This window comes from Vulpes vulpes, chromosome 9 (assembly GCF_048418805.1).
Source record: "Vulpes vulpes isolate BD-2025 chromosome 9, VulVul3, whole genome shotgun sequence".
NCBI classification, from domain to species: Eukaryota; Metazoa; Chordata; class Mammalia; order Carnivora; family Canidae; genus Vulpes; species Vulpes vulpes.
Genome location: NC_132788.1, coordinates 37705178 through 37733176, shown reverse-complemented (window position 1 = coordinate 37733176; position 27999 = coordinate 37705178). Strand labels below are relative to the sequence as shown.

Below are 27999 nucleotides of genomic sequence, written 5' to 3'. Positions count from 1 at the left end.
GAAATAGAAACCAGAAGAACTGTGGAACAGATCAACAAAACCAGGAGTGTGTTCTTTGAAAGAATTAATAAGATAGATAAACTATTAGCCAGCCTTATTAAAAACAAAAGAGAAAAGACTCAAGTTAATAAAATCACGAATGAAAAAGGAAAGATGACCACCAATACCAAGGAAATACAAGCAATTTTAAAAACTTATTATGAGCAGCTATATGCCAATAAATTAGGCAATCTAGAAGAAATGGACACACTTCTGGAAAACCACAAACTACCAAAACTGGAACAGGAAGAAATAGAAAACCTGAACAGGCCAATAACCAGGGAGGAAATTGAAGCAGTCATCAAAAACCTCCCAAGACACAAAAGCCCAGGGCCAGATGGCTTCCCAGGGGAATTCTATCAAATGTTTATAGAAAAACAGTACCTATTCTACTAAAGCTGTTCTGAAAGATAGAAAGGGATGGAATGCTTCTAAACTTGTTCTATGAGGCCAGCATCACCTTAATTCCAAAACCAGACAAAGACCCCACCAAAAAGGAGAATTATAGACCAATATCCCTGATGAACATAGATGCAAAAATTCTCAACGAGATACTAGCCAATAGGATCCAACACTACATTAAGAAGATTATTCACCATGACCAAGTGGGATTTATCCCCAGGATGCAAGGCTGGTTCAACACTAGTAAAGCAATCAACGTGTTAGATCATATCAACAAGAGATAAAACAAGAACCATATGATCCTCTCAAAAGATGCAGAGAAAGCATTTGACAAAATACAGCATCCATTCCTGATCAAAACTCTTCAGAGTGTAGGGATAGAGGGAACATTCCTCAGCATCTTAAAAGCCATCTATGACCTTTCTTTTAAGATTCCACATATTAGTAATATCATGTTGTATGTCTTTCTCTTTTTGACTTGTTTCACTCAGCACAATGCCTTCTGGGTTCATTCATGTTGTCACAAATGATAGGATTTCCTGATTTTTAAGACTGAATGATATTCCACATATAGGCCAAATTTTCTTTATCCATTTATCTGTTGATGGACACTTAGGTTGTTTCCGTACCTTGGCTGTTGTGAATAATGCTTCAATGAACTTGAGAGTACAGATACCTCTTCAAGTTAGTTCTTTCATTTCCTTTGGGTATATCCCAGGAGTAGGATTGCTAGATCATAAGGTAATTCTATTTTTATGTTCTTGAGGAAACTCCATACCGGTTTCCATAATGGCTGCACCAATTTACATTACCACCAACAACTTTTCTCCATATGCTTAGCAACACTTGTCTCACCTTTTTTATGAGAGCCATTCCAACAGCTGGTATATCATTGTGGTTTGATATATATTTCCCTGAGTGATATTGAGCATTTGTTCATGTGCCTGTGGCTATTTGTATATAATCTTTGGGAAAATATTCAATCGGATCCTTCACACATTTTTAAATTTGTTTTCTGGTTGTTGTTACTGAGTTGTAGGAGTTATTTGTATGTTTTAGATATTAACCTTTTATTGGATATGGGGTTTGCAAATATTTTCTCCCATTCCATAGGTTGCCTTTTAATTTTGTTGTTGGTTTCCTCTGCTGTGCTGAAGCTTTTTAGTTTTATGCAGCCCCACTTGTTTATTTTTGCATTTTTGCCTTTGTTTCTGGTGTCAAATCCAAAATATCATTGATAGACTGATGTCAAGAAGTTTACTGCCTGTGTTTTCTTCTAGAACTTTTCTAGTTTCAGTTCCTATATTCTAGTCTGTAATTCATTTTGAGTTGATTTTTGTAAATGGCATAGGAATGCAGTCTGGTTTCATTCTTTTGCATGTGACTATCCATATTTCCCACCACCATTTATTTGAGAGACTGTCCTTTCTCCATTGAGTATTCTTGGCTCATTCATCATAAATTAACTGACCATACATGTGTAGGTTTATTTCTGGGCTATTTTGTTCCATTGATTTCTCTCTCTCTCTCTCTTTGCCATTGCCATACTGTTTTGATTACTATAGCTTTGTTATATAGTTTGAAATTAGGAACCATGTTGTCTACAGTTTTGGTCTTCTTCAAGATCACTTTGGCTAAGACCCCACAAGAGGTCTTTTGTGGTTTCATACACATTTCAGGATTGTTTTTTCTAATTGTGTGGAAAATCCCATTAGAATTTTGATAGGGACTGTGCTGAATCTATAGATAGCTTGGGTAGTATGGTCATTTTAGTGATATTAATTCTTCTAATCCATGAACATGAAATATCTTCCCATTTGTGTCTTCTTTAGTAGCTTTCAGTATACAGATCTTTCACTTCCTTAGTTAAATTTATTCCTAATTTTATTCTTTTTCATGTAATTCTGAATGGGATTGTTTTCTCAATTTCTCTTTCTGAGAGTTTATTGTTGGTATATAAATGTAACTGATTTTTATGCCTTGATTTTTTTATCTTGCAACCTACTGAATTGTTTGTTACCCTAACAGGATCTTTTTTAGTGTGGAATTTTTAGAAGTTTCTGTATATAATATGTCACCAATAGAGACAGTTTTACCACTTCTTTTCTGATTTACATGCCTTTTATTTATTTTTCTTGCCTTGTTGCTCTGGCTAGGACTTCTAGTACTACAGTGATAAAAAGTGTCGAGAATGAGCATTTAAGTCCACTTCCTTATCTTAGAGGAAAAGATTTCAGTGTTTCATCATTAAGTATGATGTTAGCTATGAATTTGTCATATTTGGCCTTTAATCTGTTGAGGCACATTTCCTCTATACCCAGCTTGTTGAGAGTTTTTATCATGAGTGGATATTGAATTTTGTGTAATGCTTTTCCTGCATCTATTGAGATGATCATATGATTTTAATTCCCTCTTTTGTTAATGTGATGTTTGCAATGATTGATTTGGGGATGTTGAACCATGCTTGTATCTCTGTAGTAAATTGATTGTCGTGTATGAAACTTTTGAATTCAGTTTGCTGATACTTTGTTGAGGATTTTTGCATTTATATTCATCAAGAATATTGGCCTGTAATTTTCTTGTACGATTTTCAAATCCTTGTCTGATTTTGGTATTGTCACAATGCTAGATTCCCAAAATGAATTTGGAAATGTTCCCTCTTCTTCTTCTTCTTCTTCTTTTTTTTTCTTCGAAGAGTTTGAGAAATATTGGTATTAGGTCTCCTTTAAACATTTGGTAGAATTTACCTGTGAAGCCATCTGGTCTTGGACTTTGGTTTGTTAGGAGGTTTTTAGTTTCTGATGGAATTTCCTTACTAGTAATTGGTCTGTTCAGATTTCCTATTTCTTCTTGATTCAGTCTTGGTAGATTGCATGTTTCTGAATGCATCCATTTATTCTAGGTTATCTAATTTGTTGGTGTATCATTACTTGTAGTCTCTTATGATCCTTTATATTTCCATGTATCAGTGGTAACGTTTTCTTTCATTACTAATATTACTTATTTTATCCTCTCACTTCTTCTCTTGTTAAATCTAGATATGGTTCTTCTATTTTGTTTATTTTTTAAAAACTGCTTTAGGGGCTCCTGGGTGGCTCATTCAGTTGGTTGGCCAACTCTTTGTATTGGCTTGGCTCATGATCCTGTGGTCCTGGGATCAAGCCCCGTGTCAGGCTCTGTGCTCAGCAGGGAGTCTGCTTGAGGATTGTGTCTCCCCTCCCTCTGCCCTTTCCCCCTCCCTAAAATAAAGAAGTATATTTTTAAAAAACTGCTCTTCTGCTGTTGTGGGATGGAGTGTTCTGCATATATATGCCTATGTTAGGACCATTTGATTTAAATTCAAGTCTAGTGTTTCCCTATTGATTTTCTGTCTGTTATAACTGTCCATTGTTGAAAGGTATCAAAGTTCCCTGCTGTTACTGTATGGTTGTGTGTTTTACTCCTCCAATCTTTCAGCATTTGCTTAAGATATTTAGGTGCTCTGATGTTGGGAGCATATATATTTACAACTGTTCTATCTTCTTGGTGAATTGACTCTGTTAACATTAAATAATGGCCTTCTTTGTCTCTGTTACTGTTTTGTCTTAACGTTTATTTTCTCTGATGTAAGTATAGCTATCCTTGTTCTCTTTTGCTTCCTATTTACATGGAATACCTTTTCCCATCCCTGCATGTTGAGCCTTTATGTGTCCTTAAAGCTGAAGTGAGTCTCTTGTCAGCAGCATATATAGTTGGGTCTTATAAAAAAAAAAAATCCAGCCAGCCATTCTGTGTCTTTTAATTGGAGAATTCAGTCCATTTTCATTTAGAATAATTATTCTTATATATGGAATTACTGTTGCCGTTTTATCCATTGTTTTCTGTTTGTTTTAGAATCCAGCTTCTTTTGGTGAGTGTATTAACACCAGAGCTGTGCCTGATTGTGTCTTGTTCTCACAGGGATCCCTCTCATCCCCTTGGTGCCTCCTGATCACAGAAGCCCTCATATTCTGTGGCAGTCCTCATTACCTGACCATGGTTCCTTTGGAATGGAGAGGAACCTCCTTTCTCTCATGAGATGGTACAGACAAGGGGGAAAGCAGTATTAAGGAGCTATGATTAGGAAGAAACATGCCAGCATGTCTTGGTTCCGGTTCCATGCTTGTGGTTTTTATTTATTGTCTCATTTACTTTGATTAATATCACTTTACCATGTTTCATCTACTAAGCACTTTAATAATATGAATGTTTGAATCAGTTACACCTTTGCTCTGATAATGGAGTAGTAGGAGTAGGAGTAGTAGGAGTAGGATAATGGAGTAGTAGGTTTTGGGTTTTGTTTTGTTGAATTTTTCCTTTTAAATACCCAAATGTAAAGAAAACTGACAATTGAGGTTGACATACTAAAGAGATATACTCCTAATTAATATATTATGCATTAATAATGATTATGACTGATATTGCTATTGATTGCCTGAAGAGAGTTGGTCAGTTTGTTAGAAATTTTTTTCTTCTGACACTGGGTCTTATCTCCTGAAAATAGGCCGTAATTCTACCATTATCATAGAAAATGTCTTCCAGTTGTCATTAGTATTTGTGTCACAAACACACAAATATGGCATAGGAGTATGTTTGGGGGTTACACATTCTCTTAATGGCACTTTGGGAAATCAAGTTTGAATGGTAATGTGGAAAAGGTTTTATGTAATGAAAATAAATATTTTTACATATTGGAGAGGAGTGTTAGCATTTTAACTTACTCTTAGTATTATATGCAGGTTTAGTATTAATATATGCAAGCCAGCTTTTCCCTAGCTATCAGCTCTAGGCCACTCAAAGGTCCCAGAGGCCTCCTTCAAGTCCAGAAGTGTTAACATTGTTGACTTATTATAACACTTACTCTTATTATCATTTGCACAAGGTCTTTTTAGCTGTAAGAATAGCTACCTGGTGTATTTTTGATGTGTTTAAGCTGGTATGATAGAAATTAAGTTCTCAGTCACGGTGTTAAGTAAAAACATGCAAGTCATACATAGGAATATGTTCTGAGGGTCCAGAATTTGAAATAAAGATGATTATAATTTTCCCATTCATGGAAAGCAGTAGGTCACATGATTCAGTTCAATACTTTAAAATGTGCAATATGGAGTAGCAAGAGACATGGGCTTTGATTTTAGGAAGACACCTGGCTGTGAATTCTGTCTCCACACATGTGACCTGTGTAGTCATCAGTTGGAAATACAAAATACAATGACTTAAATGAGATACAGTTCATTTCCTCCTGCATGACAAGGCAAGGGTGTGCAGATAGGGCTGGTGGACTGGTAGCTCCTCCACATATGGCTTTGACCTGTGTCCAAGGTGGTGCCAGTTTTCACTTTTCAAGGCTAGCAGAGAAGGGGGAAGAGAAGAAGGATGAGCAGCATTCCTTTGAAGGACATGGTTGTACACGTTACCTCCCTTCGCCTGTGCGTGTGAGAACGTAGTGTAGCCACCCTGCCCCTCGAGGAAGCCTGGGAAGGGTAGTCTCTACCAGAGTGACCACAACCTTGGTCAGATGTGTTAGGGAAAAGGTGTGATTCTGTTTCTAAGAGGAAGAAGGAAATGAGGTGGGCTGCTTAACAATCTCTGCCAGTAGCTGTGACCAAATTACTCTTTCTTGATTCTTATTTGTAAGATGGGAAATGTTAAACTATTTATAAAAATTTACAGAAATATCTATAAAAACGTCATCAAAAGATTTTGATGAAGAGACACTTAAAAAATATAGGTATTTCTTCCATATTTTCAGGCGTTCATTTCTCTTAGTGGCACTTCTGAATACAATTCTCACTTTTTGAAATTAATAATAATATACATTTTCTATTGCCATGTAACAAATTACCACACACTTATTGGCAATAGCCACCTCTCTTTCTGTTTGTCAGGAGGTAGAAGCACAGCATAGCTGCGTCCCATGCTCGGGGTGTCACAGGCTTCAGCTAAGGTGTCAGCCAACTGCAACCTCTTGTAGGGCCTGACTGCTTCACCTGGGTCATTGGCAGAATTCATCTCTTTGCAGCTGTGGGACCCAGGGTCCCGACTTCTTGCTCTCAGCTCTAGGACATCCATATTTCCAAGAGGCCATTCCCACATCTTAAAGCCTTCCTCCCAGATCTGGAAGGCTTCACCTGGCTTCCTGCCAGGTGGGCTTCTCCAGGATGGTTGCCAACTTCCTCAGGTCACGGAGGGTTTTTAGAGTGAATCTGCTACCCAGACAAGACATGATGTATAGCACAACTAACCATGAAGGTGACATTCCATTGCCTTTGCCACAGTCTGTTAGCTAGTAGCAAGGCACAGGTCCTGCCCACACTCAAGGGAAATGATTTCACAAAGGTGTGAATGGGATTATGGGGGCCACCTGAGAGGTTGTCAGACACAGTTGCTGTGTTTCATTTAAAATCACTTTATATTCCAGATGGAGAATTCCTATTTGTTTGGCATAGTCATTTCTCAGGTTTTGGTGAAGTGTCAATAGGAACTTTTTATCACATTAGAAATACTAGTCTGTATTGATTCACAGAAAATGTATACGTACACATACATTAAGAGATAGAGAATATAGGGGATCTCTGGGTGGCGCAGCAGTTTGGCACCTGCCTTTGGCCCAGGGCGCGATCCTGGAGACCCAGGATCGAATCCCACGTCGGGCTCCCGGTGCATGGAGCCTGCTTCTCCCTCTGCCTGTGTCTCTGCCTCTCTCTCTCTCTCTCTCTCTCTCTCTCTCTCTCTCTCTGTGTGTGTGTGTGTGTGTGTGTGACTATCATAAATTAGAAAAAAAAGAGAGAGAGATAGAGAATATAAACATGAGAAGGCAGATGGAAAAATACCTGCTTCTGCTACTGCTTTCCACTGTGGTTGAACAGTTTGGATGCCACAGATTTGGTATCATAAGAGGTACCCTGCGTGTAGAGAATGTAAAAAGTCAAAAAGGTCTACCCATAAAGACTAGCTCAGGAATTTGCTTCTGTCTTGTTGTCTTTTAGTTACCCGAATTAACAACGGGTACACATTGAACAGTAGGCCTTTATGAACTGGCATGGTATTGCTAGGCTCGTTGTTTAATGTTTAGAGTCTACAAAGCTTGAAGGAGATTGAAGTCACATGCTAGGAAACACTACACAGATTGTGTACATAGTTCAGACCTGGAGATCTGGTGTCTTCAAAAATCTTATATTATCTATCAAATGATGTAGCAAAAATATTTAGTTAAAAATTGTTATTGATACTATAAGATCCAAAGTTTGCTTTTAGCTCTGTAATATCCTCTTGTTTGTGATACGGATATTATTCCTGGCCTCCTCATTGCAGTCAGAGGCTATTTTTTCAATAACATTGAGCATCTTCCTGAAAGACTCCTATAGTGTCTGTCCATCTGTCCATCCATCAATCCATCCATCCATTCATCCACTTATCCAGCAGACGGCTATTGAATTCCTGTTGTAGTCCCCATACTGTGCTGAGTTCAGATGTAGACATAGTATTGTGGTCTTTTCTCTTAAGGAAATTTCAGTTCATTTGACACACACCAAAGAGGCAATGGGTGTCATTCCTGTTCTCAATTTATAATGTCACTGATTAGATTGTATTAAAATAAATTTTAGCTAAAAGCATTTATACATAAATAGTTAGAAATGAAGAAATGATGTGCTATTTGAAATATAAATTAAGAGAAATGATTACTTCAATCATTGAACATTGAACATGTAGTTAATGAGTATTTACTCTGCTCCAGCCCCCTTTGACGTTCAAAACCAAAATAGATAGTAGATAACCAGCTACTTTGCTGTGTTTCCATTCCTGGACCTGTCTCTCATTTGGATGGAGGAAAATCACATGATGAGGAAGGGGCTATAGCGAATAAGAATCCTCAAAGAGCCTACCCTTCCCTGAGTTCTAAAGCAAGTGATAGTCTCCACAGAGTTTCTAGATCACTCTTCACCTGCTCCACATTCCTGTCTATGGGATCACTGTGAGTGTCTGACCAAGAAGTTTGTAATAGCCATGACTTGGGATAGTGTCAGGGTTGGAAGACTACACCTCTGGTCAAAATAAAAGAAACGCTGTAAAGGGATTTGTGTCTTTTGTTTTTAAGACCAGATCCGCACATTACACTTCAAAGGAAGGGTGAAGGTGTCCATCCAGTAGTGTCCCTTGGAAAGAAAAGAGGTTCAACTTCAAAGGAAGAAGAGTGTGTCATAATTCCTGAGCTTAAAATGAAATGCTGTCTTTCCTTTTCCTGATGAATGGGTGAAATTATAACAAAGACTTAATATTAGGGTGAATAAGAAGGAATTCAGCTATTTGTGGTTAAATAGCAGTAGAACCATAGGTCTTAGCCTACCAGAAACTTGCAAACCACTGATGAAAGGTGTCAGGTGGGTGTAATTTCTCTAGCGTGTCTTGAGTATGGAAAGGGTGTAGTACCTAACTCAAACCTGTAATTAAAGAACAAGACACAACGAGGTGAACATCGTGCCAGAACATCTGTATCCAGGTAGGCATGTTGCTATAAGGCAGACGCCGTGGCAGCTCAAGAAATTGAGCATTGCACAAATCCCAATGTCTCTTTCTACACTTCTGAAAGGTCTTATTTTATTACTCTGTTTATGTGAGGACTTAGTTATGAGCTGATGACACGAACGAACTTAGAAATTTCTTAGCTTGAATCCAATGCCTCTGTTCAAGTAGGCCTGCTTTCAAGGTAAGACAAATTTGCATTCAGCTGGAGTCTAAACAAAATTAAACTCTGCTCTGTACTACAAAGGCTACCAAACTAGTTATGGCAGATCAGCAAGAAGAAGTCTCAAAGACAGGACCCCTTCAACTCTGTGCTTCCAATCTTGAGGCTTCCGCCTTGACATTATCAGTAGCATGAGAACCAGTATCAGTGGAGTATCAGGTTAAAACAGCAGGTGAAATGCCATTTCAAAAGATATCATTGTATCCCAATCAGTGGCTTTATATGAGAAAGATTACCAGTGGTCCATTAAGATGTTGGCATAACAGAAAAATTGACATAGATCCCCTTTTTTAATAAGACAGATACAGAACTGTTATGTCTTATAAATGAATTCTGAAAGACCCAACCCTTTGACTAATAATTTAGCTTCTCCAGGTTTATCATAATGGAATTTAGCCCATAGATGGTCCTTGGCTATTTGCCTTCAATTCAAATACCACTTGCATAGGAAACAGAATGGGAAAGAAAGTCTTTCTGTACTTTCCACCACCCCGCTGCCCCACTGAGGGTACCTGTTGGCTGGAGAGTGTGCAGTCACCTTCTCCCATCTGGGGCGAGGCCTCAGTTGAGCTTCTGGGGCCTCAGCTCCAGTGCCCTTCATGTTTTCATGGTGCTGGCATCTGTGCCTGGGGCAAATGAGGAGGGATCCAGGTCTGGTTACTGTAACAGACCCCAGATAACAACCTGTGAGCGCACCCACCCTGTGCTGGCAGTGGCTACACAGAGTCAGAAACCACACTCCTGGCTTGTGGCTCCCTACATCTAGGATCTCCCCTCCACAGTTGGCCCAACATGGGACCAATGGGGGCCACATCTCCTTCCTTCAATAAGAAGCATCACTCACAAGGTGCTCACTTTATTTCCAAGCATAGCCATTTTGAAGAACAGGGAAAGTGGTTATGCAGGGTAATTGTTTCTCCCTGCCATGATAGCCTCATGTTCAAAACTAGTTTCAGTGCTCCAGTACACCTCCCCCCCCTCTTTTTTCCCATTTGCAACTTTCCATTTATTTGTGCTGTTCCTTTTTTTTTTAATAGTTTTTTTAAAAATTGAAGTATGGCTGACACACAATGCCACATTAGCACACCCTCTTTTATAATAGCTCCTTTGCCCAATCCAGACAGAATATTTGCCTTACCGTGTTGGGCACAGGCAGAGAGTAAGTAGCGCTGTGACCTCACCGTTAGAGTCCCTGTGTAGTGGATGTAAGACTTAGATAGACTGTGTTCTAAAACTTGCCACACACTGTGATCAAGGAATCATTGTTCTTTTTTTTTTTTAATATTCTTAATCAGGTAGGATTTGTTCATCTAGTTTATAGGTTTATGGTAAGGATTATACCTTATATTTTATTTCCTGGGGAATTAAAAGATTTGCTAGAGAATGCTTACTTATCTTTGTTAAAAAACGAGCTTCTAGACTTCCTGTGGTGATCGCTTCAAAATACATACAAACATCGAATCATAATGTTGTACACCTAAAACTAATGTAATATATCAATTACACCTCCATTTAAAAAGTGAAGAAATTAAATTAGTAATGAAAGAATAATAAATCTGTCATTATGACTAAGGCTCAGTTTTTTGTTTATATCTTAAAAAAAAACCTCAGGCTTCAATTTTTCTTCCTCAAAAAATGTGAATATCAACTAAAGCATACATTAGAAGACAGTGGATTATTGCATGTTTGTTTTAGAAAAGCAAAAAAAATTTAGGTCATAAATATGTCTTTTGAGGACTGCTGTGGTAATTCTAGCTTCTGTTGTAGTAACATTACCATCAATAGGCTGTGCTAAGTTTATGTGCTGGCACTTGGATAACCTTCCTATTACTAACAGCTCAGAACGTAGGTGTTTCAGCATTTAGGTACCCAGCAAGAACAGTAGTTGTAGGACAAGGATTTTCCAGTGGAACAGTATGCTTCCATGAAAACTCACATGGCCTTTCTTACAATAACAACATCGTTGTCCTTATTTAAAAAAAAAAAAAATGACATGCTCAGTGCCAGACCCATAACATAATTCCCTCTCTTGGTGTCAATGACAGGCAGGCTACACCGGATATGAAAGCTGTCCCCATTCCACCATCTTTGCTCCTCCTGCTGGGTGTGAGCTGTCCTCTCTCCATGTCTGTCACAGAAATGAATCTCAGCAGTGATGAACTTGTGAACAATTAGGTGTGGCAGGTTTGCTTTCCTCAGGGTCCCTCTCCTTGGCTTGCAGATGACCGTCTTCTGGCTGTGCCCTCAATGATTTTTCCTCTGAGCCCATGCCTGGTATCCCTCCCTTCTTATAAGGACTCCAGTCCTACTGGATTAGGACCTACCCTCACAGCTTGATTTTAGTCTAACTACCCTTTTAAAGCCCTGACTTCAATACAGTCACATTCCAAGGTATTAGGGTTAAGCTTCAACATATGATTTTTTTTTGGGGGGGGGAGAGGGACACACTTCAGTCCATAACAGTGTATAAAATGTGGAAAAATATTAATATCATGAGTGACACGGCCCTCTAAAGTTAAATCTGAATTAAAACCTTTGCGGATTTCCTTATTGCGGTTCCATTGTGTTCTCGTACATAATATCTGAAAATACAAAGACTTACTATTTCCTGTGTTATGTTTCTGTTTTGGCAGGCCTGGCAGCTTCGATTCAGCCATCTTGTGGGCTATGGTGCCAAGTACTACTCTTACCTGATGTCCAGGGCAGTAGCTTCCATGGTGTGGAAAGAGTGTTTTCAACAAGATCCTTTTAACAGGTAACAAAGGGGAAGAATTCTCTAATGCTAGTGATCCCCCAACCTGCTGTGTCTAAAGCCAGGCTGAGAAGCTCACCTCACCCACACCACCTCACCCACACCACTGCCAGGACTTCCGGGTGGGCCTCCCTCGGGCTTCCAGTGACAGAGCCTGGCCCTGAGCCTCTGACTTGCTCCTCAGCACCGCACAGTTGCCACACGCTGGTGATGGCATGGCGCCCTCCCATCATGCCCGTGGGGACCTTTGTGTGAGAGCTCTTTGCTTCTCCAAAGTGGGCCTAGACTGCTCTGCTTCCATGCCTCCCTGGTGGGTTTTCTTAGTTGTTCCAGCCTCCCTCCTTGTCTTTACCCTGCTCTCTGTTACTTTTGACAGTATTCTTTATTTTCAGCGCAAGCTTCCAAGGATTCATTCATGGGGAACACCTGATTTCCTTCTTATTGCCCAGCAAAGGATTAGCCACCGTTGTTCATTTGGGAGCGGCACCATTAGAAACTTTGATTATTGATTCTAGCATCCACTTTGTTCCGGAAAGTTCCCCTCCCCCTCCACCTGACTTTGGAACACTTCCATTCCGTGTAGGACAATGGCAGTCTGAAGAAGGGGAGTGGCTCCCCTGATCATTTCCTCCATGGCATCCCATTATGGGGGCCACTGACCACCCCTTAGCATTGGTAGTTGCAGAACTCCTGCCCTGCATCGCTCTCCACTGCTTGCCTCCTGGGTGCCCTCCCGAACAGCCTTGTTCACCATTGCCAGCATCAGGATGGGGCAGGAGTTCAACAGCAGAGGCCACAGCTGTCATGAACGTAATTGTGTGGTGACTCTCAGCCCTGTCCAGAGCATATTTCATCAGCTCAGCTGGTGACTGTGTGAGCCTTTAACAATTCCGTTAGGGACTCTGGGGAGGTTGATTGATTTCAGCCAGGGATACATGGTGCCCACCCCATCCCCACTATGGAGGTGGTCACGCACAGTGGTGGGCCGGAGAAGGAGGGAGAGTGGGGTCTGGGAGGGGCAGCCTTGCATCTCAGTAAGCTCCCCCCGGCCACGGAAGAAGCACAGGATTGCTTCCATTGTGCCCTCAGTGGGCTCCCTGATTCTCACAGGCTTCCCTCAACGCCGGGAACCTCGGGGAAGTCAGGGAGTTCTGGTCCCGTCGAGTCCTTAGAAGGAGCTTCCTTTGAAAGCAAACCACTAATGATGATCTGGTCTAATATTCATTTAAAGCATTTTATCTCCTCACCACGCAAATAAACACATATCCAAATACTTCTCAGGCAGCTGTGGATGATGACTAGTATCTTTACTGCTTTCATGTGGTTGTGGTTTAAAATTAATGGCACCTGGGATGTGCAGAGTGCCCAGAAGTTCCCATGTGGCACATTATTTTACATTTGCAGCAGCCTTGGCAGAGCAGGTGCTTCTTGTAAGAGGGAACTAAGGCTCAGAGGGGACAAGTGGTCTGCCCAAGGCTTCCCAGTGAACAGACTGGACTTAGATAATAAAGCAGGTCTGTTCATTCCGACCCCTTTTCCTTCCCTGTCTCCTGCCCAGCCCCCAGCTTTTCATGCAGTTTGATGTAGGCTTGGATTTTCTTAGCTTTTAATAATCACATTCAGTTCCAAGGCCTTTTGAACTTGAATCTGATGTAATCGAATTTTTAAATGTTTTACAGCTTGGTACCCACATGTTATTTTGTCTTCCGCCCTTTGCACACTGCAGACATTTGGTCTGCTTTTCAGATTTTATTATTTTCAAAGGACCTAAAGCCAAAATTGACTATAATAAATCAGTTTGGGGGATTATGATTCTTTACTGGAGATTTCTATAAACCAGGGAAAATATTATCTTGCTTAAAGGAACTGTACTTTACTAGAAAACTGCATACTATTAAATACATATATTTCCAGGCATTTATATCTTGTTTATATGTGCATTCTTGCCTAGACATGTAGTTCACCATACTTTTATAGACATGTAAAAGTAAGCTAGTAAAAATACTCACTGGACTAGAAAATTTCTAACCCATGTCAAAGGATCCTTTTTGATCCAACTTCTGAAAAATCACCAGACTGGAAGCCTCACCAGAAAGCCAAGGAGTGCAGACCTGAGGCCTGAGAACAGGGTCCAAGGGGAGGGAAACTGCACACTCTTGGCCACCCCGTCCCCTCCCTGGGTGGGCCCAGCCTTCTGTCCATGTTTCCTAATTCATGACACACTTTGCCTTTGCATCCACAGAGTGTTTGATATCAACATATTTTTGATACTGTAATACTATCAAAACTTCTGATTAGAAACTATGTTCACAAAATTGCCCATACATAAAGATGCTCCTGAAATAGTGGAATGAAACATCATGTGCATTTGTGTAACTTAGAGCATCATGGTGTGTAGTCATCTGGCATTAAAAGAATTGCATTTTTCATAAAATACAAACGTAGTGTTAGATAGCTTGTCTCCAGGTGCTGATAAGTTGGAGAATTTCTATCTGTAAAAGTTCTCCAAAATCTGCCTGCAAGTATTATTATAGATAGTGTTCCCTATAGAACCCAGCAGAGAGAGAGCATCAGAAGATGCAGATGAGCTGTTCCTGCCTTTGCCTTCACCCCTGGTGCACTCAGGAGTCAACTTCCTGTTCCCAGGCTTGTTACCCTCAGCCCCGGAGGGGGTGTAATTAACCCCCTCCTGCCAGCTTTGTCTCCCTCACTTTCATTTCACAGTGTTATTTTTCTCTCTGTTTCATCTCAGTGTAAATAATTTCAAATCGCACTTTAAGGGAACTCCAAAGGTAATGGAGAATGGGATACCTTTTACTTAACTATATAATACAGAAACTAAATGATCCTTTCTTTGAAGAGAGATTGCTTGCTCTGAAACAGAAAGATGAAAATACAGTTCTCCTTTTACAGTAAATATTTCACACCCGGTTTTACTTATTAGAATAATTTAAATTTGGAATTAGAGTTTTAGAAGCAAGAAAACAAAGGACTGAATTGTCTCAAGGTGACAGCTTTTCTGAATATGATGTCAGTGGCTTCGTTTTGAGAAACTAAGACAAGTGTGACCTGGGACTATAACAGAGTGTTCTCTCCCCTCCCACAGGGCAGCAGGGGAGCGTTATCGCAGGGAGATGCTGGCACACGGCGGGGGCAAGGAGCCCATGCTCATGGTGCAAGGTAAAACAAAAGGATTGGTAATTTTTCTATGATCCATTTTTTAAAAAGGTTTTCTGGGTTATATATATATATATTTTTAATTATTGAAGTATAGTTGACATAACAATGTATTAGTTTTGGGTATGCGACATAGTGTTTGGACAAGTCTGTATATTACACATAAGTGTAGCTACCATCTGCCACCAGAAACTGTTACTACAGTATTATTGACTATATTCCCTATGCCATGCTTTTCATCTCTGTGACTTGCTTATTTTATACCTGGCAGTTTGTATCTCTGTCCTCTCCATCTATTTTGCCCATTCTCTCCCTACTCTCCCATTTTATGGGCTTTATGTTTTAGTATTGGATCTTTGAGTTATGCTTTTGCACCATCTATAATAAAAGCTGCTCATATTTTCTCTATACATTTTTCCCTTTAGAGATGAGGCTTCAGCTGTGTACTTTGTTCTGAGCATCTATTTATTGTATCCCAAACAACAATTTAATTTTTAGTTACTGCAATTTATTTAAATTCCAACATGAATTTCAGGTTTTAACTTTTAAAACGTTCCTAATGCTCTAATAGGAAATTTGTAAGTTTGTCATAAATTATCAGAAAATTTGCCTTTAGGTTTTAACAGGCCACAGTGTATGTCTTTAGCCTAAAGGACTCATTTTTTTTCTTATTCCTTTATTTCTTTCTCCAAAAGCTTAGTTAAGCCTTTGCTAGAAATCCCAAGGCATTGGGCTAGATTTTTTACCCACTGAAAAAATCTCTTCCAGATTACCACAATGCTTGTTTTCCTGTGTAATATGGGGGGTTAATTTTTTTCATTTAAGTATTTTCCCTGAAAATTTAACTGTAGATGGAAATGACCATCATTTTTTCATAAAATATTCTCACAGATATTTTAAGGAAAATGTGAATATTATTGGATATTCTCAACATATCAACAATTATATTTGCAGCTGACACCTCTCTCTAGCTGATAAACTTTGCTTTTAGGAAATAACATCCAGTATTGGAGAAGCAGGATAGCAATGGGTCTGACATCAATGTTTTCTTGCCTAGATCTGTTCAATCTAATACCTATTGCCCATTTTCTCAGAACTCCTTTCCTTCGTCTGTTTTTTACTCAGCAGCTACGTGCTGAGTGCTCCTGGGTGCCCGACCCTGTCATGGTGCTGAGCTATGCTGAGGGCAGTGCTGAAAGACTCATAGACAAACACCTGGTTCTTGTGGAACTTGGCCACGAAGGTGCTTTCTCCCGGGCACCATCTGCCCAATGCCGTGTTCTGTTTAGAAAACAGATCAGCTGACCCAGAGAGCCTACAGTTTCAGGTAGCCTGGCCCAACCGCCATGACAAAAGCCCTTCACAACATCACTCTGGTCTCCCGTCGGTACCCTGTGCCTCAGAGTTGTCATCCTGGGATGCAGAAGGTATGCCAGGGGTACCTCTCTTCCCACTTGTTCCTTCATGGCCTGTCTTGAACTCTGCTACACCCAGGGGCAGGTTTTACATGGTTTACATGCATCAACTAATTTCATCGTCTAGTACCCCTATAAGGTACTAAGGATCACTATTCCCATGTTACAGATGCTGAAACAGGTCAGGTCTTTGGCCTGTGTTAGAGGCAGTGAGTAAAACAGTCAGGAATTAAACCTGTGTCTTCTGTCTGCAGAGAGAATGCTCTCCAGCAGTCTGTGGAACAGGACGCCAGGGTAAGGGTGTCTCATGGACCCTCATGGACCGACCCACATAAAAGAGAGATGACCAGGCTCATGATAAGAAACCACCGAGAGTGTACATTGTGTACTTCTCAGCTGGTGGTTTGTGGTGTCTCACAGAAAGCCCACTGTGAGTCAAGAAGGGCTGTTGCAGTTTGCTTCCTCCTGTAGCTTTTCTGTGACATACACTCTCCTGGCAGCGTGTTTAGCTTTTCCTCTTTGAGACCAGGATCTAAACACTGTCTGCACATAAATATTAGCATACATACGGTTCCCTCAAAAGAAAAAAAATCAAATCCTTTTCTATGTTTGTCCTTTGGCTGTTATATTTTTCTACTGGCTTCCAAGAATGTTGTAACAAACCTCTCTAAAAATTCTGTTCTTTAGATGAAACATCATTGTGTTAAGAAACTTAATATTTTCCACACTGAAATTCGCACACTTGGGAGAGAAAAACAAGACTGTGGTTCAAACCAGAGACGATAAAGTATTCAGATTCCAGTTAACACCAACAATGGGAGAGTTCTGCTTTTAAACTTTAATATTTTTCTTAATGTTGTTCCGTCATATCTCATTAATTCACATGATTTGTTACATGTCAAAGATGAATGGGAGACGTGCAGAGGAATTATGGCTGTTGTCACTTTATAGGGCTGGATTTGTAAGACAAGACCAGCAGTGGCTTCTCATTTTCTTGTAGGCAGTCAGCCCATACCCCTAAACAGGAATGTCTTAGGGGATGGCTCATAGCCAAACTCCGGGGTGCCCCAAGGAGTAGTGATTGGTGAAATTACTAAGAGTTGTGATATAAAAGCTTAAACAATCCAGTAGGTAGTATTCTTGTATGAAAATGTAATTTTTATAGGTGTTTATATATGTTACTTAACTACTTACTAGGTAAATGTAAAGAGTTATAAAGTTACATCAAGTAGCAGAAGATAAAGAAAGAACACCTTTTTTTAAGCTATGTGCCTCCCTGACCAAACGACAACTTGATTAACCGTGCTTTAAGGCTTATGTTTCAGATAAACTCCAGGCAATTCCTTAGAGTCAGAATACCTCTCTGCTTTGTACTCATGCTCTTTGAATGATACATAGTCAAAGGAATCAAGTATGCCATGCTTTTTTGGTCTTTGAATAATCAAAACAACACAGGACCTATTTTTGGAATGAGTCGTCATTAACCCTGAGTCCGTTGATCTTTTCTGGTCCCACCAACAGATGAGCACCCTTGTGGCCAAAGCCTGGTCTGAAGGAAGTACCGGAGAACACAGCATTCCTCCTCCTTTTCTCCTTTGCTCCACGTTCATCAGTTAAAGGCTGCTGCCTCGCAGCCCTGTGTGCTGACTCAGCTCTGTTCCCAGGGAGCCCCACAGGGAAGTCCAAGTCAGGGCCACAGAAGCCTTTCCTAGAGTCTGTATTTGTTTCCACTCAACACTCTAAACCCATTTGAAAACAACGTGGTAGTTAAATAGTAGTTAAAACCACATTCCCCTCCTGGGAGAAAAAGGGAGGTCACATGGTACAGCCACCTGGGATCTGCAGCCCCTAGCTCCACTACTTCTTAAGAAAGTCACTCACCTTCCCTCGAGGAGAAGAGGGGTGATTTGGCATCACAACTTAATTTCCTTCTAATATGCTTGTCCTTAGCTCTTGCCCCAGTTCATCTCTGAAGGGGCGCTTATGTGTACCCAAGGGATAAAACAGATGGAGTAGAAGGAGCTACAGATTGAAGTTATGTCCTCATCTGCTTTTAAACACATTCATGGCATATGTAAAAGTAGATGTTATAAACACAATATTCGTTTACTTATTAATCCCCCCACTCAACAGTTTGGCAATACATGACTGAAACCAACTTTTTTCATTGCCAGGAACTCTGGGGTGAGATTGAACTCTTTGTATAGTGAGAGTTTTTCTGCTCTTCATGCCATCTGCTACCCGCCAGTATTTTTTGGTTTATGTTAAGTATCACATTTCTGAGTAATAAAAGAACTTAAAGTTTTTGCTTAAAAGAAACAATAACAATAAACAGCATTTTCATTCATTTTGCTATTTTTAAAAAGTATACACTGGAATACTTTTAAGTGTGCTGTGGTGGACACGATCCAAAGTTCAGTTTCTATTACAATCATTTCAGAAAATGTATGGTTTTCTAGAAGACAAACATGCAGTAAAGGTTTGTGAGTAGCAGGGGAGTAATATTTCATACCCACTGTGAAGTGGAATTGTTTCTTACTACACCAAATACAAGACTGGGATGATATGGCTAGTCAGGGTAGAAGTTATAGGATTGCAGCAGTTTGTGAGTGACAGATTATTTATTCACCCGTATCTTCCTTTGTAAACTATCTTTTTGTGTTTTATGTCATCTAGAAGTTTGAATAAATGGCCTTGTTGAGTTTTTAGGTTCGGAATTATCTCTTAGATAATCAGGAAAAAAACCCTAACATTTTGAGAAACTGTTAGGTGCCTTCTGCTGTGCTACCTAATTTAGTTCCCATATGTAGGTCACATGGTCCCCATTTCTATAGATAATGAAACTTAGAGGTCATTCTCTTTCTGTGCTGCCTCTCCTCCTGACTCCCATGTCTTCCTCAGTTGATCTCTAAATTCTCTCTGGAGATCGAACTGGTCTTTAGAACATGGGATATATAAGTGACATGAGTCTTGAGGCCTTAATGATCCCCCAAAGCCTGCGGTTTGTTGTTTTAAATGTCACATCCTAGCTATTCCCATTGACATTGGAGAGGCCTGCCTGACATCCACTGATGAGCAATAAAATTTTCCTTAATCTGTTTTTGTAAGAGCTCCTTTAGACTTTTGTGGTAAAGCTATCAACTTAGTTTATAATCATTTTTAATCTTGATGCTTCCAAGAGAAAGATTCTCACCACAGCCAAATAAGCCTGATGCCCAGTGAAGTTTCATGTTTCTGCCTCTGGTTATAGCATTCTTGTGCTCTACCCTTCAACCTTTGCACAAAGAATTTTGTGGGGGAAAAGAAAGGTTAAAGTCCACGACTTTCGCATTCCAGAAGGTTATTTCAAACACAGAACAAGTTTACTTCTCTGCTTATTTCCAGAAAGGAAACTCTCAGCTTCATTTTTATGTCTCTGGGGCCAAAAGCAGTATGAAAGGGATCCCTGGGTGGCTCAGAGGTTTAGCGCCTGCCTTCAAAAGCAGTATGCAAGGAGATACAAAGTAAAAACGTGACAGAGTTTTTAAAAAGACCAAACATCGATAAAACTAAAAGAAATAGTAGATAAATGAGTTCATTCACAGTGGAACTCCCTTCAGTTTGTTTTCCTGTTGCTGAACTGACTCATGAAACCAAAGGCTAGAAGCCCACAGGGCCTTACCTTAAGCTTAAAATCGTAATACCTTACATTTCTGCAAAGCTTTATAGTTTTCAAAACACATTAATTTTTGCTACAATTACCCTGTAGCATCTATTCTAGCTTATTACATATTATTTTTGTCCAAGAAACAAACCAGAGGATTATAGTTTATATTCCAAGAGATCATCCCTGATCATCCCCAGGGAGATTAATACAATCTATAGTGATAACTACTCTTTTCTTTAAAAATCTTCTTTGTCGGGGATCCCTGGGTGGCTCAGCGGTTTAGCGCCTGCCTTTGGCCCAGGGCGCGATCCTGGAGTCCCGGGATCGAGTCCCGCGTTGGGCTCCCGGCATGGAGCCTGCTTCTCTTTCCTCCTGTGTCTCAGCCTCTCTCTCTCTCATAAATAAATAAATAAATAAATAAATAAATAAATAAATAAATAAATCTTTAAAAAACAAAAATCTTCTTTGTCCTAGTAGCAATGAATGCACCCAGCACCTAAATCTTGGTTCCACACCATTCTCCATTAAGAGGAACCAGGGCTCCTTGGAGAATGGTTTATTTTAGGTTTGAGTGTACAGTGTGAGCTGGGAGCACCAGAAAATATGAAAGTACTCAGAAACACACACAAGGATGTCAAAGGGAGGCAAACACTTGCTAAAAGAGTTCCCAGCGGCCAAAGCTGTAACAATTTGCACAACAAAATAAATAAGGCAATTACTGGAATATAACACAAAGTATAAAATTTATATCCAGGAGTTCTAATGATGTAAATGATTGAATGAATGGATGAATAAGTAAATAAGGAAAATAAATCTCTCAGGCAGAAGAGTTTCAAATGATTTATATAGGTGAAGTCCTCCCTCAAGGAAGTAGAGTGTAACTCCCCACCTCGTAAGTGGGGGCTGTGCAAAATGACTTCCTTCCAAAGGAATCCAATGTGGAAGGGGGTGAGGAAGAATTACAATAACATTTATTTATTTATTTATTCATTCATTCATTCATTCATTCATTCATTCACTCATTCATGAGAGAAACAGAGAGAGAGGCAGAGACATAGGCAGAGGAAGAAGCAGGCTCCCTGTGGGGAGTCCGATGTGGGACTTGATTCTAGGATCCTGGGGTCATGACCTGAGCCAAAGGCAGAGGCTCAACCACTGAGCCACCCAGGTGCCCCTACAATAACTTTATAGATAAACTGAGAAGTACTTACTCAGGTGTTCATGATCAGCAACTGCTGTGAAGCCATGCTGAGACGATGTTCCCTTGATATGACATAACAGAAGGGGCACTTCATCTCTGTGATCTTCCTTCCCAAACCCATAACCCAAACTGAGGGACATAGTACAAAATACTTGAACAGTACACCCTAAAACCATCAAGGTCAGGGAATCAAAGAATCTTTCAAAATTCAGAGGAACCTAAGGAGGTGTGACAGCTATGTGCATGGTGGTGTCCTGGGGAGCAGATGTGTATCCTTGGAGCAGAACAAGGGCATTAGGTAAAAACTAAGGAAATGTGAATAAAATATGACTTTAGTTAACAGTAATACTGGTTACTATTGTGACCAATAGGTATTGGTTAACCAATTGTGACACACATGCCCAACCAAGAGGAGATATTAATGCGGAGGAGTTGGATGGACCAACTGGGTGTGCTGCGTGGGCATGCTCTGTCCTCACCATTCTTGAGTAAATATAAAATCACCTTTAAATTGTCAGTATAAAAACAAAAAAAGCCTCTTTGGTAAGATTTTTTTGGTAATGGCACAACCACCTGTGGTTTGACCCCTCCTGCCACCAATTCTACTTGCCACATTTCCACACATTCATCTTGAGGACCATGAGAAAGCCCTGGGAGTATTTCCAAGGCAGGTAGTGACAAAATTGGATTTATGGTCTACGGTATCCATTACGTGCTGAGGAGGGGCCATGGTAAGGCTGATTTGAATGGGCCCCTTGTTGTTAGCAGCAATCGTGGTAAGAGATGAGGGCAACCAGCCCAGGAGAGCAAGCAGCTGGGATGAAAAAGAGGTTTTCTAACTTAAGACCATTTATGACGTAAGAACAACTGGTCTTGGAATTGATGCTGTGTGGAAGTGAGCAAGCAGGAGAGATGTCAAAGATGACTCCCAAATTCCCTTCTCTTGCTGCAGGAGAGGTGATTGTGCTCTTGAGAGCCTTGGGGACCTGTTGATCGGAGCAGTGGAGCAGTGACCGACTAAAGTGTGTTGTATTAGAAAGGAAGAGAGAACAGAGAACCAATAAGGAGGCCCACTGCCCTAAGACAGTTCAGCCCCCATGTGGAATTCAGCTCCAGAAACTCCCAAGTCAGGGGGTTTTGATTCCAGAATTGTCTAAGGAACCGTGTACTGATTAGCTTCCAGAAGCCCCTCCTTCCCAGACAGTTCGAATGATGGGAAACCCACTTTGTCACAAGGCAAATTCATTACACTTTGTGACAGTTCTCATTGACGGGGTGATACAAGCATTAAAACGGACTCAAAATATTCTGTCTGCTTGAAAAGATTGATGTCTTGTTGATGTGGTGTCTTTAGGTAATGAGCGTTGATACTTTTTTTTTTTTTTTTAAATAACCTGATTACTAACCGAATTGGCCAAACATGCTTAGCATGCAGCTTTACTGTTGGTGTTATTTGTACAGTACAAGCATGACAGCAGGGAAGGAGCAGGAAGTCCTGTCTGTCAGCAGAAATACAGCTGATGTTTTAAAAGTAAGAAAGCTACATAAACAGTCCTTATTCAACATTAGCTTGATTGGTTTTTCCAATTGTCAAAACGCGTACACAGTGTCTTCAAGAGAAATGACATTTCCCATTGGCTTATGGTACTAAGAATTAGTTGTAGTTACTACTTCAGTTTTAAAACATGCTATTAGCATTTAAGCATGTAATGTGGTTAGTCCCTAAATATTGCCATGTATGGCACAAAGCTGGCAGGCCTAACACCGTATGAGAATAATAAATGCACGCAGACTTTGGATGGTTATTCCTGCGTTTGTTTGTTTCTTTTTAAATATGCCTCTTTGCTTTTTATTTTTTTAATTAAGTGGGACTTTGAAGGGAGAGATTAACACATGACAGGTTCTGCCTGACTTGGCTGACATCTGTGCCCCCTGGGCGTGTAGGGACTCCCAGTAAATAAATGCCAGGACATGCTCCAAAGATATGCCCCGTGGCGTACGAGTGAGTGCCCACCCCAGAATGTATTTTACATTTGTGACTTTTAAGGGAGCCTCTCCCATGTATTAAATATTAAAAGATAAGATGATTTAAAACTACTAGCATGCCAAGCAGGACTGTGCTGTTCGAAGTGAATCAAATGACTTTGGATGCATTGCTCAAATGTTTAGAAATCTAGATCATCTTTATTTCTCCCTCGTTGTCAGGCCTCCCCGTCACCCTCTACCTCCTTACTCTGCCATGTTTTACTCTGTTTCTTTTGCAGCACGTATTTACTTCAAATTGCAACCTGTATTATTTCATTTATTGGCTTGTGGTCTAGGTTCTGTGAGAGGAGGGGAACTGTTCTGTGCGCCACCAGATCCCTAGCACCTGCAGTCGGCAGTCAGTACACATATGTTAAATGAGTGAATGCATACATATTAAAATATACTTAAAAGGTGAAATATTTCTTGTGCCATAAAAAAGCGGTGGTTATTACAAGAAGGACAAGTTTTCATTCACCTTGTCTGAGAAGTTTTATATGACATAAATACTTTTAAGGGTTTCGTGGGACCAAACATTTTTGCAGAGCTCTTTTCTAAAGTAAAAGAAAAATATATACAGTGAAAGTATTCTGTGTTGTCACCTGTGTATTCAGTGCCTTCCCTCTTTGATGCCATGGCATTGTGGCTGCCCTGCTGTCTAGACATCAAGTTTTCCTTGGCCTTCCTGCCACTCATTCTGGCTTCTGCCACCCGCCACACCAACACCAGGACCCCAGCTTCATGGGCCTCAATCCTTTTTCTGATCAAAGAGGCTTCATCCACAGGTAGAAGGGAGCCACGGCTACTAAGTGAATATCATCTTATTTCTCTATCCAGCATATTTTGTGTTCTCGGTAGAGCTTTTCCCCTAAAGAGCACCTATATTTATTACACTGTACATAACCAGTATTCTGCAGGGTAGAACAAAATAGATCATTCCTTGTGTTTTAGAATTCCTATAATGCAAGACTAAGTCCATCTGGTGAATTAATAGTTATTTAGCAAATACGCATTAAGTGGAAAATGCTTTCCCTACTGTGGGAGGTTAGAGATAAATTCTGCAACTTGATTTATGGCAATGAGTAGTGGGCTCTGTTATAGGAGTTGAGTCGACTCTTGGGGCTTCATTAAAGGAGGACCAACTCTAAGTAAACCCTCCCTGAGGCCAAGTGGTCCCTGGGGCCTCAGCCTACACCACCACCTCCATCTGATGTCTCCTCCTCTTCCTGGCCACCTGGTGTATTTTGGCATCCAGGACCCTTTGCTTTCAGCCACACCACCCTTGTAGCCTAAGACCAAAGGGGCTGTCCCAAATTCTGTCTTTTGTTAGAATGTACCACTTTAATATCCTTGGGTTAGTGAGCAGTAAATAATGTGAAAAAGCATTATGAGTTGTTGGCAGTGTTAATCCATTTGAGCTTAGTGAATATTTATTGAATACTGCTAAGCAGGCACTTTAGAGACATGAAAATAAACAGGAATAATATAGAGGTCCTACACTTATGTGAGAGGGATAACATCCTATCAGATTTAGAAAAAGGAGCCCCTTCTGGGAGGTGGGTTTGCAGAAAGGTGCCCACTCTGGAGCTGAGCAGCCTGCACCAGGCACGGTCTGGGGTTCCTGCTGGGCTCCTGGGTTTCAGCCTTTCCTGTCCCGAGCCAGCTACCTTAGTACTGGGTACTGACTGGACAACTAGGTGAGGCATCCTGGAAAGGGGTATGCTGAAGGTATAGACCTATGTAAATATGCCAGGATGCTGACCTTTGGGAAAGCTCTCTACATACCTATTATGTTAATGGACAATACATCTGGGAATCTGCAGCCTGATTTCACCAGACGCTTTAACCAAAATACACCCCGTCTAATCCTGGAGATAGGTAGCATTCTGTAGCGATCAGAGGCACCCACCCTGGGAACAGCCACTCAGATTGTCTTTGATAATAAAAATACAAGGTCAGTATTTCAATGACACAGATAAACAAAAGAGAAAATATGTGGGTATGATAAGTGAAATGCCCTTATGGGAAGAGTGGCAATTTTTTTACTTAATAAATTGACTTTGGAGCACCAGGACTAAGTAATACTCTTGGGTTATGGTGTTTTGTTAGCACATCAAAAAGATAACTTCATACTACTGTACCAGGAACCGATGAGCATTCTGTATCATTTTTACAGTGTAGGGTAAATAGAAACTACAAGGCATATTGATTTCTTTACACCAGTAAAAGGAAGTCAGCCTTTACCAGGAAATGACAGTTTTTTTTCTTCTGTGAAACAACCCAGAAGCATCTACTATCCTTGGATTTTTTTTTCCCCTCTGTTTCACTGTCAACGTTCCACTGACTGAATTCAACAGCATAATTTTTGCTAGCAAAGAGGATGAAAAGCCTGTAGGGAAATAACTTTTAAACAGAATTTTATTTTATTTTTTTCAGAATTTTAACTTTTAACCTGCCAGTGTATGCTACATTATATATAAAATGTGCCATATGTATACATGTGGCACTTTTCATTTCAGTACAATGCCTTGCTTGCCAGTGAGGGTTAATTATCAAACAACTGGCTAGAAGGGCTAGTTAGAGAACCTCGTTAGACAAAAGGCCGTGGCACTGCATGTTCACTAGTGCTCACAGTAGAGCAGCTCTTATTAAACCCTGGGCATCACAAGTTCCTACCCAAATGATCTCAGATAGTCAGCATGCAGGCAGGAGATTCAGTATGCAGAAGAGGTCAAGGAGCAATGACATACTGGAAGTCACAGCAAAAATGTTCGATGCAGACCCAGACAGTGTCTGTAAGCCACCTAACATTAATCTGCAATGTAGTGTTATGCCCACTCCACATATATGGGGAGCAGGGCCTAGAGAAATTGAGTAACTAGCACAGTGTGCCAAGCTTCTAAAGGCCTCATCAGAGATTTGACTTGGGGTGTCATATCTTCACACCCCTGGAGGTGTTCCCTGCATCTGCCCACTCATGGCACTCCTCTGCTGCCCTCTTGGAGCTTTGGACTTCTTTTTTTTTTTTTCAAGATTTTATTTATTTCAGACAGTGTGAGAGAGTGCATGAGTGGGGTGAGGAGAGGGGCAGAGGGAGAAGCAGTCTCCTCACTGAGCAGGGAGTCTGATGAGGGGCTCACAACCTGAGCCAAAGACAGACACTTAAGCTGCTAAACCATCTAGGTTCCCTGGAGCCATGGACTTTTGATATGCTTTTTAGTTGCTGTTTACTTTGGGTGGGCAGTGCTCCCCTTGGTAGTCTCTGAATCCTAATAAACTGTCCTTCTCCACTGGCCGTGTAAACGTGATGGAGCCCTCCACCACTTGTGTAGTCATCAGAGACAACGTCTCTGGAGTTGGGCTTCTTTTGAGATGTGAGAGCCTTTTTGTTTCCAAGTAAATAATTTGTAGTAGACTCATTCCAGGAAGTACACTAGCAGTTCCACTTCGAGATTATATCAACTCTACTTTCTAGAAGGAACGCAGATGGTATTCTTCAGTTCCTTTTGATTACTTAATGGAAATGTTATAAAATCTTCTTTAAAGATGGTCATTATAGATGGTGTTCTTAACATGTGGTCACAAATGTGTGCTGTTGGCAGTGGGCTAAAAACAGGTTAGGAAAGCAGATGTCGTATCCCCAAAGCTCTTGATGGAGATTCTTAGCCCAGTACCCCGAGGCACCAAGCTTGAAGGGCAGAACAAATTAGAAGCCCTAAGTATCTCAGGCAGCACCGCTGCATTTCCATCTAGCAAGCATACCAATAAAAGGTAAAATAATAATAGCAGTGGCCAGAGATCTAGAGCACAGTTTAGTGGAACAATTGAAACTGGCATTTGCTAACCCACTCTTGTTTGAAATGTTGCCAGGGAACATAGAGACAGGAAAATGTCTCTTGGTTTAACTGGATTGTTTCCTGAAAGATCATTTTACAAGATATTTTCCAGTGTTTATTTGAGGCTCTCAACTATCTAAGAGAAATTGTTTTCCATTTGATTATTATATAACATTACTAATAACAAAATTAGATCAAGAAACGATCAAGCCAAACCTAATTTTCTTTTATTTATTAGTTCTTCTTGATATTAAAGGTTTTTTTTTTTTTAAGATTTTATTTATTTATTCACAAGAGACACACAGAGAGAGGCAGAGACATAGACAGAGGAAGAAGCAGGCTCCCTGCAGGGAACCCGATGTGGTACTTGATCCCAGGACGCCGGGATCATGACCTGAGCCAAAGGCAGATGCTCAACCACTGAAACACCCAGGTGTCCCTAAGGCTGTTTTTTAAATAGAATAATCCCCTTTTAATCTCAGAGTGTTCACATCTCAAATATTTGAATCACATTATCAAGTTCTTTTTCTCTACCTCATCACACAAAGTAGGGGTTGTCAAGTAACTCATGTGTTGTTTTTTTATCTTTTCCGGTATAGAACTAAAAGTATGTTTAGTTCAGTTAAGGCATAGGGTCAGGAGGATGGCTAAACTCCACTTCTATTTTCCATCCAAGCAGTTTAAAGAAAACAGAGTTTTAAAAAAACAAAAAACAAAAACCTCTTGAAATCTTAAATCACGC

General features: G+C 40.4%; 1 protein-coding gene across 4 annotated transcripts in view; it reads left to right on the top strand.

The window, feature by feature from the left end:
• Nucleotides 1–27999, top strand: part of MIPEP (mitochondrial intermediate peptidase) — a 172964-nt gene that overhangs the window by 131207 nt on the left and 13758 nt on the right. The window contains exons 17-19 of one of the 4 annotated variants that reach the window (XM_072719822.1): nt 11839–11960; nt 15064–15137; nt 18071–20633. In XM_072719822.1, coding sequence (XP_072575923.1) covers nt 11839–11960; nt 15064–15137; nt 18071–18102 — 228 coding nt within the window. In that variant the 3' untranslated portion in view covers nt 18103–20633. Of the gene's footprint in view, nt 1–11838; nt 11961–15063; nt 15138–16259; nt 16391–18070; nt 20634–27999 lie in introns of those variants that run through there. The other 3 variants (XM_072719823.1, XM_072719824.1, XM_025996669.2) reach the window with 3 other exon arrangements.